Below are 15,472 nucleotides of genomic sequence, written 5' to 3' on the forward strand. Positions count from 1 at the left end.
TCGCTTGGTCAATTCTTGTACTCTTTTGATGATTTGTGATTCTTTATTTATATTTGCTATGTATAATTTAGCCATGCTTGGCTAAATTCTTTAGGGATTTTTTGGTGAATTTGTTTATGAACCTATGTGCCTAGTTCGTTAATTTCTTAATATATTTATGTTTGGTTTTATGATTTGTGTTGCAATCTTGTTTTTAACCTGTTGTTGTTGGTAATTAAAGGCCTAAATTACTAGCTTCATAGTCATATTTGTGTCACCAATGGGAATTGGGGCATAAATTAGGGCACACACGATTGCACCTAACGGTTGGTCCTTGGGAAAGGGGAACTAATTAGGGGAAGTTTATTCTAGATTATTGTTCATCGGGAGATGGTAGTAATTAGGAATAATTGAATGCTCATCTTTGATCTTATTGGGTGTTTAAGCCATGGGAGTGGAAATTCACTAGGAATAGAGATTACGGGAGTAATTCGATTCCACTTTGCATTCCCACACAAATCTTAATTCCAAACCAAATATTACAAACTTTAATTGGTACTAGGTGATTAAACATTGTGATCCCAAGAATCCTATTTTGCTCTATTGTCTACAAAACCTTGCTACTTATTTTATTCTGCTTGTTATTTTATGCAATTAATCAACCTTCAAGTTTTGTTCGGACTAGTTTCATATGAGTAACCTAGTAGCTAGTGATTAGTACACCACCTCTCTGTGGTTCGACAACCCGAATACTCCGGGTATTATTTGTTTGCCCCAAATTACAGCAATCACTTATCTTTTGTGGATGCATCTTTATTAATATTGTTAATTATATTGCTTTCCTAGAGGGGGTTGCACAGCAAAAACAAGGAGGCAGCAGAGTTCATAGCAAAAGGGTGGAATGCTCTGAAGGAAGTTGATAGAGTGATTGATTATTGTGAGCTAAGGGACAGCCGGCTCATTCCTCTCCTATGTGTAAGCTTTAGTCTGGAGTGCTTTTTAATATTCTATGGTCTGACTCTCTGGGCATGTAAATATTTAGATATGGTGGATTTGCATTAGGATGCAAAGGAGAAATTTGAATTGGCTTTGGAGGCAGACAACTCAAATACCCAAGCCAGATATTGGCTGTCAAAAGTGCATCTCAAGTACCATAACCCCTGGCGCTTGTAAAGCCATGTAAGAAGTTTATCTGTTCACCTTGTAAACATAAAACATATTTTCTATTGCATAATCTTTGTCTACCTAATTTGAATGTTAATTGGCATGTAGAATAACCTGCAGGCTTCTTATTATTCAACTTGCTGATATACTTAAAATTAATATTTCTTCATTTTCCTTTGTCATAATAGCGGTGTTGCTTTGCTAGTTGAAGCTGCTGAGATGGGTGATCCAGATGCTCAATATGAATTAGGCCGCCATTTGAGAGTTGAGGTTAGCTTTCTTTCATTGGGGAATTGTACTGTTTTCATTTTGTCATGGATAATGAATATAATCCATTTGGTCCAATTCAGTTAATTAGTGAGTGTCAAGTTCTTTTCAAGTACCATTGGTGAGATTTCATACTATTCCTAGTTTTCCAAATGCCTATCATGCACCTAGCCACCTATGCTTATCTTATCCATGTTTCAAATACTATCATTTGAAAGATGAGAACTGGATTATGTAAGACATAATCTGGGGATCTTCAAGATATAGACTGGTCACTTGTCTAACTTGGGGAATTTAATCAAACTTCAAAGCTGGTCAATCACATTGACGATATGCAGGCGGTGAATACCAGTCACAGGGCCCATTATCTCTACTTTCTCTTGTTACTTGATGACGTACTTGGAATTTTATCTGTTAGTTCTGCTGTCCCAAAATTTCAAACATGTTCTCTCATAAGCATCAGAATATTGACCCAAGGTAATGGCCATTCAGATTCATAACAGTATGTTCTTTTAATGCAAGCTCAAACTCTAGGAAATTGCTTTTAAAGACCCAAGGTATTCATGCAAGACTGCAAGTCTTTGCTTATATGGTTTCTATGCATGGGAGAAGGTGCTCCATGGGGGTACACTGTTAACGAAAAAAAAACTTATATTCAAAGTCTGTGTTCATGCATTGACATTTGACACCCTCTAATTGAATTACTTGACACAATGTCAGCTATAGTTATTCCTTTATAGCTTGGGTCTGGGTTCCTGTTTTGGGGATTTAAGGCATCTTAAAGTAAAGTTATTCACTCATTAGGGTTCCTGTTTTGGGGATTTATGGCATCTTAAAGTAAAGTTGTTCACTCATTGTGCATATGTAATGGTATTATATTTTGACGCATTTTTAAGAACTTTCAACAATTTGATAGAATGATTATGTTCAATCAGATCAGCAAGCATTTTACTATATAGAGAAGGCAGCTGATCAGGTATAATTCAATAAGCAACGACTATGCACCATTATTTCTCTGTGTCTGCCCTCAAATTGCTAAAACAGCGAGTTTCAGTTGCATTCAGGTGCACTATACCTTCTAGGTGCTGTATTTCTGACTGGGGATTGTGTAAAGAAAGACGTTGATTCAGCAATATGGTGTTTCCATAGAGCATTACAAGAGGGCAACCAAATCTCGCTTGTTTTCATTGCACTACAGTCATAGAGCTAGTTAATTGTACCTTCTTTGGAGCATAGGTGCTGTATTGGATTGAGATGGTTGAAAAGGCTGGAGGAAGAAGAGAAGCGTCTGCTGTCCTCATAGTTGAGACTTTGGAGAACAACTTTCCTTTTGGGATCGGAGAAGAATAGTTGAGAGAACAACATAATTAAACTGACTCTTGATATCAAGAGTTAGCTGCCATATTCAGCTTCAAAGGATGCATCAAATGATGAATTCAATGCCATTAATATCTGTATCTTGATTAAGTTATACCTCCATTTTATGTACTGAACTCAAGTTTGCACAGGTAGAGGCAGAGTTTTTTGCACTTTTGGTCCCACTACTATAGTGACATTGGCAGAATTGATCCACGATTTTTGAACTTTGCAATTTTAGTCCACGACTATTGATTTTTTTGCAAAAATGGTCCTTCCGGCCACTTTTCCGTCAAAATGTCACCGGAAGAAAAATTTTCCCTTTTTAGCAGGGGTAAAATTGACATTTGACTTGTCTCCAAAAAATAAATAAATAAATAAATTGGCGTTTGACTTAAAAATAACCCCCCCCCCCCCCCCCAATTTCCCGAACCCTACCTGCGAACAAGACAACAACAGTCACAATTAGTGGCTTGGATTTCATGGCTTGATTCTCCAGTGCGAAAAATTCAAGAATGACTCCGCGTAGGTTGAGGAGTGATGGTAAGTTTTCAATGTCCAAACTTTTAGTTTGTAAAATATTTGTGTCTATATTTGTGGGTGTTTGTATGATGTTATTGCTATGAATTTTGTTGATATGTCTATACTAGTTTACAGTGCATTATATACTTTTTGCCTAGTACGAAAAGTGCAGAATATGCTTTTATATTAAGTGTATTGCAAACCTGTAGTATTATAGATGGGGACCATGTGTTCTGGGGACCAGTAATCAATTTATAATGTTTACTTGTAACATGTGGCATGTGTTCTGTGAATGGGGACCACACTCCAGTGTCAACAGACCTTGGAGTTGTAAAACTAGAACAAATGGCTTAAATCAGGCAACAGACCTTGGAGTTGGAAAATTGGAACAAATGGCTTAAATCTAAATATTGTATTTCGAACCAGTAAATGCCTTAAATATGGTTTAAATATTCTTCACAACCATTGTCTGGCACCATTGAGTTACCATATGTTATTTCAGTACCCACAGACATTTCCTTAAAAATTTGTGATAAACATTTAAAATTGCCTAATGAATTTGATTACAAGTGAACATATTGTTTTTGTTGTTTTGTTGTGCATAATTGCAGCAATTTGATTACTATTATGTCTTCGCTAATTATTCATTTCTTCTTCTAACAATTTGATTATTGTTTTTATAATTTAGGTGATAATGGTAGTTGTCCTTGGACAGTAACTCTAAGAAAGCAACAGAATTCTTTGAATTGGAGCATCCTTAGATTGACAGATAAACATGATGGATGTTGTTGGACTTCTGAGAATTCAAGAGCAACGTCAACTGTAGTTGCAAAGAGGTGGAGTAAGGAGATTGCACATCATGATGACTGGAAAATGGAAAAATTTAGGCAAAAGGTGTGTAAAGATGAAAAGTTTCATATTAGTACACATCAAGCTTATAGAGCAATGAAGAAAGCTAAAATTCAAATTAGGGGTAATCTAGATGATAATTTCAAAAAGATTTGGAGTTACCGCCAAGAAATTATCAGGACTAATCCTATGACAATCTGTGAGGTGAAGCTCAGTGACAATGTTGAACTTTGTGGGGGAAACAGATTCCTTAGACTGTACATGTGTTGGGATGGATATAGGCAAGGTTTCAAATTTTGTAGGCCAATCTTGGGAGTGGATGGAACTCATTTGAAGTCTGGAATTGGGGGGGTTAATTCTGACTGCAGTTGGACTTGATGCTAATGACTCAATCTTCCATGTTGCATATGTCATTGTTGAGGGTGAAACAAAACAGTCTTGGGTGTGGTTTTTAGAATTCTTAAAAAAAGACTTAGAAATCAGTGAGGGGAATGAACATGAATTTACCTTCATGTCAGATAAACAAAAGGGTTTAATAGAAGCATTTGAAGTGGTATTGCCTAGAGTTGAGCACCGATTTTGTGTTAGGCACCTTCATGGGAATATGAAGGTTACGGGATTTCAAGGAAAGGCATTGAAGGATGCACTATGGGACTGTGCCAAAGCAACAACTGTGCCCAAATATACAACTGCACTTGGAAAACTTAGACAATTGGATGAGGATGCATATGTTTGGCTATCTAATAAGAGTCCAACAGAATGGAGTAGGTCACATTTCACAAGTGTTTCTCATTGTGATATGTTGGTGAACAATATTTGTGAAAGTTTTAATGCTGTAATTATTGATGCACGTAAACAACCTATCATTTTGTGCCTTGAATTAATCAGAAAGCAGCTAATGACCAAGCTATTTGCCAATAGGGAAAAAGTGAGTAAGTGGACTGGCAATATTTGCCCTAGGATTGTGGAGAAAGTTAAGATTATTGAGGAAAAAGCAGCTGGTTATACAGGATATCAATGTGACACATATTTATTTGAGATTGGAGGTATGTATGAGGCACAACATAGAGTGGATTTGCAAAGAAGAACCTGTTCATGTAGAAAGTGGGACCTCACTGGTATTCCATGTGAGCATGGTGTTCGTGCAATTTGGCTTAAGCATGGGAAAGGCCATGTAACTGACTACATCCACCCCTGTTATTCTAAAGATACATATTTGAAGATTTATGAAGGATGTATTAGACCAATGGCTGGCCCTGATGATTGGCCTATAAGTGAAAGAAATCCACCCCTACCTCCTGTGTACACTGCCAGAGTAGGGAGGCCACAAATATTAAGGAAAAAGTCACAAGATAAAAAATGATGGAGAAAGAGTGGCAAGGTCTCAAATAAAATTACATTGCTCCAATTGCAAACAGTCTGGCCACAATAATAGGAGATGTCCTAATGATCTACGTTTGACAGAAAAACCGGTAATGCTTTAATTACTTTATTGTATTTATCTTTATATGTTTAGTTTAATAATTTTACTTATTATTGTTGTTTTTGTTTAGAATAATCCCAGAAAAATGGTGAGATCCAAGAAGCAACCACAAGTTCATAACAGAACACAACCAACTGTTGAGAACACTTCAGAGCCAGTTGTTGAAAACACCACTGAGCCTAATGTTTACATTCCAGCTCCAATGGTAAGCAGTGGTTTATGATTTATGGTTTATGGTTTATGGTTTATTGTCTATGGTTTATGGTTTATGGTTTCAGGCAATGGGAGCCCGTGATGTTTTAACACAAGAAGAATATGATTTTGATATTGCTTTAAGTTCATTCAATTTGGATGATCTTATACTGCTAATGCAAGAACAAGCCCATGCAGAAGAACCCCAATCAGATTCAGTTCAACCCCAAGGAGATTCGGATCAAGCCCCACCAGTTCAAGCACATGTAGAAACACTTCAAGCCCAAGTTCAAGCCCCACTAATTCAAGCCAAGAACAAAACTAATTTTAGAGTGAAACTTCCAGTTCAGAGAAAGTGTTCTACCAAATCTAGTTCCAAGTAAAATTGACTGATGTAATGGTTTATGGTTTTTTTGGTAATGCCAAAACTGTAATGGTTTTTATGATTCTTTTTGTAATGCCAAAACTGTAATGGTTTATGATTTTAGGCATGTTATTTTGTCAAACTATGATGCCAAAACTGTTGTTATACTGCCAATGCAGTTTTGTTGTCTTAAAATTGTAAACATTGATTATGGTTAATACAGCAGACTGTTTATGGTTTCTTTGTCTATGGTTGATGGATTTTTGTCTATTGATGAGCATAACACAACAGAGAATTGATTGTGGGTAATCTAAAACAGCAACAAGGACAACATGCAGAAGATAATGTTGCATATCATATACAGTAGAAAGCATGGTGGAAGTATTAAATTTCACTTGATCACTAATGAACTACAATTTTTTTCTCATCATTCTACACGAGCTGTAGTTTCACAAGTAACATAATGATACAACAATGTTCAGCATTGACCATAGATCTGCCAAACTAAAATGATCCTACACATTTCTATTCAACAACATGAACATTCATAATGAGTAAAAGAAACAAGAGCATTAGTCATTTGCCTAAAATGCACACTAACCAACCTAATTTAAAACGCTTCCTAGTTACTGCAAACTTCATTATCTACAAACTTCATTCTCTGCTTTTCCATCACCACCATCTGCTGCAACTTTGCATTCTCTACTTGCTCGTAAGCTTCTTCGAATTTCAGAATTGCTTGAGTTAACTCTGACTCGGACGTGTTTGAATCGATAGGAGGCCTTCTCCGAAATGCCTGTTTATGCTTCTGCTGCATCTGCAATGGCGTCTTGTTCGCAGGTAGGGTTCAGGAAATTGGGGGGGTTTTATTTTGTTTGTTGTTTTGGTGAATAAGAGGAGTAGTACTATTTTTAAGTCAAACGCCAATTTATTTATTTATTTTTATTTTTTGGAGACAAGTCAAATGTCAATTTTACCCCTGCTAAAAACGGAAAATTTTTCTTCCGGTGACATTTTGACGGAAAAATGGCCGGAAGGACTATTTTTGCAAAAAAATCAATAGTCGTGGACTAAAATTGCAAGGTTCAAAAGTCGTGGACTAAAATTGCAAGGTTCAAAAGTCGTGGATCAACTCTGCCAGTGCCACTATAGTCGTGGGACCAAAAGTGCAAAAAACTCGGTAGAGGCACGAGCGTGCCTTTACTGTTTACCTGTGCCCACCAGGCGGAGTCCTACTTCATATACAACTTGTCTGACTTCTCGATTATTTTTCAATTTTCACCCTCGAATGAACATAATTGGAGGCTGAAAATTATATATTCAAAATTTTTGAAACTAAATCCTATATTCTATTTGGAGATCATTTTGTTTTTATCAGGGTTGCAAAAATCCCGCCTAGGCACCGAGTAATCGCCGCCTAGGCGCTAGGCGCCCCTAAGCCGTGGCGATTTCCCCCCTAGGCTTCCGCCTAGGAGACCGGCCGCCTAGGCGCCCGCCTAGCGCCTAATTCGGCCGCCTAGCGCCTAACTCGGCCGATTACGCCGAGTTTACTCGTCAATTTCTGTCGAGTTAGCCGAGTTAACCCGGCCGACTTGACCTTTCTAATTTTTTTCATTTATATATATATAATTTTTTTTTTTTGAAAACCATAGTTTTGATGTTATGACTTATGAATTATCATTAATTCATTTATTTGGATGTGTTATTTGAATAAATGTTGAAAACAACCTCATTAAAATTGTCAAACTGCAAGTCTACCACTGTTTTTTTGGCGCCCGCCTAGGCCGCCTAGATTCCGCCTAGGCGCCGCCTAGACTGCTTAGGCGCTAGGCGCTGCCCGGGCGCCCGACTAGCGCCTAGCGCCTACTGCAACCATGGTTTTTATCATCAGATTCTACCTTTAGTATCTGTTTGGAAACTCAGAAAATAACTTTTCAGAAGTCTTTTTTCATATTTTGTTGTGTTTGGGTATTCAAAGAAAATAAAGGCAAAGAAAAATATTCATTCTAATCCACGGAAAATAAGTTGATCTAATGCCCAGCTAGCACGTTAGTTTTTGGCTTTTTGCTGAAAACCAAGGTGTTTTTTACAAGCCTCCACCATGGTTGACAATTTTTATTTCTTTTTTAATCCTAACTACCTAGTGGTAAAATTCAAGCAATCTATCTCGCAAACTAATCGTCTAATTTTATTTTTTTTTTATTACCAATCGATTGGTATTCAATAATACCTTCAAGCATTATGTTTTTTAAGGATCACATAATGATTAGTAAGTTACTAACTTAATTAGTCAAACACTTTGAACTACTTTAGGTTTTGTGACCACCTTTCACGTGGTAAAAAAATCCTCACTTTTTCAGTCATGATGCTATAAGTAGCATTTTCAATTCTTTTATTAATGATTATGTTAAATTAACCATTGTTCTTCAGAAATTTTATTTAACCAAAGCTATAATAATAGAATTTTAGCTCATATTTTGCTTCTTTCACCCAAACTATACTCCAACTCCACAACTTAGTAGCTAAAAAAGCACAAATGTATGCAGGCCAGGCCCTAACATCCATTAAACTAATAGGGGAAAAAAAAAAGTTTAGTGTAATATTAAGTCAATGTTTACGTATCCCAGTATTGTGGTTAGTAAAATTATACACAAATTACATGCATGACATGCTATCCCCAAAATCTCAATGTAGTAATAATGGTTTAAATGCAGTACAGATATGTTAATTCAAAGAAGAACTTTGTAAAGGTTTTAAACATTAAAGTATGGAAGGCTAAGACAAGGACTTGCTCTAACAGGGAGAAATTATGAAGTTAATAAAAAACATTCTTATAAAATAAACTCAATAGTTTACACCATTATACACAACATGCACCATCATCATTCTAATACATACATAGGCAATTTAATTGCAATTCACAGTACACGTACCATTCAATTCGTTTATTCGGAAGAATCATCATCAGCATCATCTTCAACATCATCAACTTCTTGAATTTGGTCCACTGTAATTAAATCAAATGACAAAAAAGCAGTTGAGAATAAATTGAACAAAATTTGTAATTCAAAAAAAGTCATACTGTGAGAGAAAAGAGGCAGACCATGGCGAATAATGATGGGTTTGTGTCCAATATTCTCCCGGCTATCACTAATTTCTTTGGCAGAATTCTTAACAGGCTGGGGGCAATTTAGTAACTCAATTGACTCCAGTGCATATGCATTTTCAAAGCCAGTTGGAATAGCTTCCAATTTTGTACACTCTTTAAGAACTAGGTGCTCAAGGCAAGGAAACTGATCCCCTTCATCGACCTCCCAACTTTTAAGGTTTTCAGCTTCAAGGTACAAGAATTTTAGCTTAGGGAAGTTTCCCTCTGTGGGTTTCCAATCTGGATCATTACACACTTGTTTCAGTTTCAGTACTTCAAGATTGGGCAACATGCCAATTACGTTTATTTCACTCCACGGCAAACGAGTTCTCTTCAGTTTCAATTTCTTGATGTTATTGAGGTTTAGTACTGGCAAAGACTTCAGATTCAGAAGGCCTGTTGGTGAGCCTTTCCGGAATGCAATCATTAATGTCTCCAGCTTATCCAAACTTCCAAGATTCTCAAGGTTAGCAGGCTCTATGGCCTCAGGACTTGGCTTTGATCCACAAATAATCCCCAACTTTTTTACATTTCGGATTCTTGAAAACACTTCCTTGGTACAATGGTCTAGACTCAACCAGTAGAATGTGTGTAAGTCCTCTTTGACCTCACTTGGAGGATCCACTGAAAGAGCATAGCTAACCTCAACATGCCTTAGCTGTGGTGACTCCAAAAGTTTAGATGGCAAACACATATCACTGAAGCCCATTCCATTCAGAGAAATAACAAGTGTTTGCAAATTTTGAGTCCCAGAAACTATATCCACCAGCTCTTCAGGACTTAGACAGTCATCCAAGGCTATATCCATGTACCTCAGAAGAACTAGATCCCTTAAACTCATGAAAACTTCATTAGATAATGGAGGTAATTCAATCAAATCCAACACTCTTAACAAGTTAGACGGTAAACACTCGCCAATAAGTGTTGGAATTGCATCTCTATGCAGAAAAGATAGGGAGCGAGATTTGTCCAAATTATGGCAAACATAAACATTTCCATAATTTGGCCAAAAACTTAACCAACGAAATCCCTCGTGCTTTACACTTCCACCACCGTTGCTAATTGTACTTCCATCATCATTTAAATTCTTCACTGTTCTAAATCTTCTCATGCTACCAGCATACAAAAGGTTCTCATCTTCAGCTTTGTTCACACAAAAGTCATGCAACAGATCATGCATTCTGCATGTCTTCACTTCACCATTTGAGCTCTGATTGCGAATCAGAATCATGCTTCTACTAATAAGAGCTCGTAAGTACTCGAGAGCTGTGTCTTCTAACGCCCTGCCCATATCTTCCAATGCTTTTTTCATGTCTTTCAATGCCTTGCCATTACCTACTTTCACAAACCCCTCGGCGATCCACAACCTAACAAGCTTTTTGACAGGCATCTCACTGTCTTCTGGAAAGACTCCCAAATGTAGAAAACAAGGTTTCAAATGTGGAGGCAAGTGTTTGTAACTCAAAGCTGGAATTTTTGTACATTGTTCATCACGTGTTAATATCAATGCTAATTCTGCTCGAATTTCCTTCCATTCCTCCAATGATCCTTTACTGATCAGAATCCCCGCAACTACAACTATGGAAAGGGGTAATCCTCGGCATTGTTTAACGATTTCCTTCCCAACGTCCTCATAACCCAGTGATTTTGGAAAGCGTGTTTCAAAATCAAGGTTTCTAGAAAATAGAATCCAACTATCCTCATCACTTAAAAAATTCAAGCCATAAGGTGACTTACCTGAATGAGTATCTTGAGCCACCTTTTTGTCTCGAGTAGTCAATAATAAAATGTTCCCCTCAATTTTAGTCTCAGTCGGAAAACAAGGTTTGATATCTTCCCAAGCTTCAATACTCCATACATCATCCACAACAATTAGATACCTTCCTCCCTTCAACAGCTTTTGTAATCGATCTCTTAAATCTTCCTTGGTTGAGGTCTTAATTTCTTCGGGGGTCAAGGTCGTAATGCATCGAAGAAGGGCAATGAGAGTTTGTTTCCCCTCATATTGTTGTGACATCGTTGCCCAAGCGCGAATATCAAAACGATTTGTAATTGGATCATCATAGATTGTTCTTGCTAAAGTCGTCTTCCCTGTTGAAATATTATATAAGCTAAGGTATCCTCAAATGTAATTCATTCATGTAAGAGAATTTGGAGTAGAACTCACAATATCTATATTCTTGCTCGTGAACAAACTATAAACTACATGCTTATTAGATTCATTTACAACCAAAATAAGAGGGAAAATGACACTTTTTTCTTATGAGTAATAGTTGTATAGCTTATTTATTCCCTAAATTACAGGTGCATCTACTTTTCTTCCTTATTCTTGAAATGTCTATTTTTATCTAAACCGGTTAGGTAGTTACAATTGGCATCCAAAATCCTAAAATTTGAAGGACCTTTTAGGAATATTAACCAAACCTTTCCAATTGGCATCCAAAATCCAAACGCATGAAATAAAAAGAATAGCTCGCATGGGTAGCTCAACTGGTCATAGATGTGAAACTTTGGAAGAATGACCAGGGATCGAGTCTCACCAGAGGCAGTGTGGGAGCAACCTCTCAAAATGAGGGGGGCTCCTTGTGCGCAGTGAGTACCGATCTAGCCCCTGTGATTAATGTTTAATTGAGTCACCATGAAAAGAACAATTACCCTTAATTCTCGTTTTTTAGACATGCAATTAAGATTGAAATACAAGAATTGAGAGAAACTATCTTGTCTATTTTCCACATTTATTGGGACATCTAGTTGATATTCTTAAAAAAAAAAAACTCTTATTTTGAGAAATAATGTCTGCAATGAATATTAGTTAATGAATTTGGGTAAAATAATAATAATAATAAAAAACAAATTATATCATTTTTGTAATAAAAGATATACTTCAAACTCCCATCATTACCGTTTGTGTTGTGTTATAAGTAAATATTTCCTTTATTCTATTTTACTTATCATATTTATTAGGGATAAAGGTCAAATAGACCCAACTATAAGTCAAAGTGTAATTAGTCTGACTAAAAAAATAATTAGACACTTTAATTTCTCATTTTTATGCATTCAAGTTAATTAACAGATTACCAATAGCCTCTAGGTAATTGGTACATTTTTAAAATTTAATAAATTAATTAATTTTTTTTTATAAAAAAACATATATTTTTTTAATTCAAATAAAGTAGTTAAAAAAAAAAAAAAAAAAAAAAAAAAAAAAAAAAAAACCTCTGCCGTCATATTTCCCATCCAACCGGACAGAGAAGCCAACCATCGCTTCTTTGTCCAACTGGACGAAGAAGCCGGCTTAGCTTCTTGAGTTTACCTTTAAAATGAGCTAATTGAACAAATTTAAAAAGTTATTGGCTAAAATGCGTAAAAGTGAAGAGAGAAAAGTTTATGGGCTAAGATTTAGCTTATAGTTGAAGGGCTGGTTGAGTGGTTGGCTCTATTACAAAGGACAAATTATTGTGTGGACCATGGTTCATACAATTCTACGTGAACTATAACAAAAAGTACATTTTTAATATATTAAATGTACATTATTTGTGTACTGAATGTACATTATATAAAATAATGTACATTATATAAAATAATGTACTTTCAATACACAAATAATGTACTTTCTCTAAATACAATATACATTATTAATATATTAAAAGTACATTATTTTATAACATGCAAAATATGATTCACACAGCTTGTGTGGACCATGGTCCATACAATAATGATTGATTACAAGGTCGTGACCTTCATCAAAACGAGACACAAAGGTACCATCTAAGCTTTAGTGCTTGACATTTATCTCTATTAATTATTTATTAGTCAAATCAACTCTTTTTATTTACCTATTTTCTTTAGAGTGTTTTTTTAATATAAATTTTGGATAAAGTACAAATAAGCTACTGAACTATTTAGGAAAAAGCAATTAAGCCATCGAACTCAAATAATCCCCAAATAAGCCACTGAACTCGAAAAAAAAGAGTAATTAACATTTTTAACAGGTTAACTCTAGGTTTTTGCTGGCTGGATTGCCAAATGTTAATTTTATTTACCATTTTTTTAATTATATCCACCCACGTAGTAATATAATTTAAAGTAATTATAATCAAAGTAGTTTTGTCTTGTCTAGATATAATTTATTTATTTATTATTATTTTTAAAACAAAAGATCCAGTGAAAAATAATAATAAATAAATCAAATCACGACAAGACAAAACTATTTTGATTATAATTACTTTAAAATATAATATATACTACCCAAGTGGATAATATTAATAAAATAAATAAATGCAAATAAAATAAACATTTGGCAATCCAATCAACAAAAACCTGGAGTTAACATGTAAAAAATGTTAATTGCTCTTTTTTTCAGGGTTTAATGGCTTATTTGATGGTTATTTGTACTTTATCCCTATAAATTTTGTATTTTTTAAAAATAATATCTAAATATATATATAATGAAAAATAAAATTATAAAATAAGACGGAAAGTAATAAAATTAGAATTTAAGGAAAATGCATTACCGATGCCTCCCATTCCAAAAATTGAGATAATTTGTTGTTCTTTAGTCTTGCCATTGAGTTGTTCAATTATCTGCTTCAACTCCTCGCGGTTTCCCACCATTTCTTCCTTACGCGGCGTGTGAGGGATGGTGTCCTCATCGGGAGGAAATTGCGAGGAATCAGCTAACGAGCTATCATGCTGCTTCACCGTCTCCAACAATTCGTCTATGTCTTTTCTGATTTCTTCCAGGCTCCCATGGATCTCTCTGCGAGCGTCTTCTTTCCGCTTTGCGTTTTCCGCCAGGAGAATGTTTCTGAGTTGAATCTCAATCTTGTCTTCTGCTTTAAGTGAAACGTCTTTGATTTGGTTCTCCACGCTTTTGATTTCGGCATCCTCGAAGGCTTTGATGTGGAATTTCTTCATGAAGGCTTGCAAGGTAGAAAGATGTTGAATGAGAGATCTCATCTGTTTTAGGTCATCAGGAAGCACCCGGGGGCTGGGCTGCTGAATTTCAAACTCCATTGTTGCCTTGAGAGAAGCTAATACGACGGAAGCCATCTCTCACTGTTATCAGTCTCTCTGTAAATCTGTATGAGATAGAGATTGAAAGCTTTGCAGCACAACTCCGCAGTGGCTTTATTTCCGATCAAGTCAATGTCAACGACTCCTCCGTGTTAACTCAGATAATAGAATACTCCATATTATATTACCGATTACTTCTATGTTTTAAAGTTACATTATTATTGCTGATGACAGCCTAGTTATTTATTTTTGTACAACTTGGGTTGTGATTGAGCGGAAGGAACTTATTCAAAAGAGGTTTCTATTATTCAGTGCTAGAAATCTTAGGTACACCAAAAATCGCACTTCTTTTCTAAATTTACTAGGAATGAAAATTATGTTCTATTTACTTGGCGATGAAAAATTAATGCAAAAATGGAGAAAATGAAGTGAGATCGGAAAACTAAATCAGCATCAAACAGAAAAGAAATTTTAAAACATTAAAAATGAATCAAGAAGTTGTAAGTATTTTCCCTAAATACAATATATTATAATATATTGTATTATTGAGTGGCTGTAATGCAAGTAGGAGATTGAGTCAATTAGTGACTTTATTGTATTATTGAGTGGCTGTGGTGCAAGTAGGAGATTGAATTAATTAGTGACTTAATCTGTTATGCAACTCATGATATTCCGTTAAACTTTAACTGAATATCTGCCTACGTTGATGGCATGTAGGCTTCTAAGCAAAACAGTCCTCCCACAGCTCCCGTGTTCAGAATACACGCACCATCAGGTATTCGGGAGAGAAGTGGTGGACAAAACTATTCTGCAGGTTTACCGTCCCATGGCAATAACATCAACTATGGCAAGGGATATTCGGATGTTCCTCAAGATAGGTTACTCGTTACTACAGTTTATGTTAGTCAATTTATTATCTAACATTTGGTATCAGAGCCCTATTAATCTCTGCCTGGTTCATTAATTAGCAACAAATATATATTTTAAAGTATATTTGCTTTTTTGTTATTTCCTGGAAAACAATGAGGTTGTATGTTTTTTCCTTTATACGAAATTGTATAATTTTTGGGAAATATGTACTGCGGCTGTTTTTCGTTTTTGGTTTTACAGCACCGTGGGGTGGCTGCGGAGC

At 35.6% G+C, this 15,472-nt stretch overlaps 1 protein-coding gene and 1 long non-coding RNA gene across 2 annotated transcripts; one reads left to right on the plus strand and one right to left on the minus strand.

The window, feature by feature from the left end:
• The first annotated feature begins 1,397 nt into the window (after nt 1-1,397).
• LOC109183923 lies at nt 1,398-2,574 on the plus strand. The gene is made up of 3 exons (XR_002054664.1): nt 1,398-1,413; nt 2,327-2,386; nt 2,465-2,574. It is a non-coding gene; the product is annotated as an uncharacterized LOC109183923 (long non-coding RNA).
• A 6,372-nt stretch (nt 2,575-8,946) lies between these two features.
• On the minus strand, nt 8,947-14,508 carry LOC109183917 (putative late blight resistance protein homolog R1B-16). Its single transcript, XM_019333947.1, has 3 exons — nt 13,839-14,508; nt 9,280-11,415; nt 8,947-9,183 (listed from the first exon to the last, which is right to left on the minus strand). The coding sequence occupies exons 1-3, from the start codon at nt 14,374-14,376 to the stop codon at nt 9,122-9,124; spliced, it is 2,736 nt and encodes a 911-aa protein (XP_019189492.1). The 5' UTR covers nt 14,377-14,508; the 3' UTR covers nt 8,947-9,121.
• Between the last annotated feature and the right edge of the window lie 964 nt (nt 14,509-15,472).

Source organism: Ipomoea nil, unplaced genomic scaffold, assembly GCF_001879475.1.
Source record: "Ipomoea nil cultivar Tokyo-kokei standard unplaced genomic scaffold, Asagao_1.1 scaffold1237, whole genome shotgun sequence".
NCBI classification, from domain to species: Eukaryota; Viridiplantae; Streptophyta; class Magnoliopsida; order Solanales; family Convolvulaceae; genus Ipomoea; species Ipomoea nil.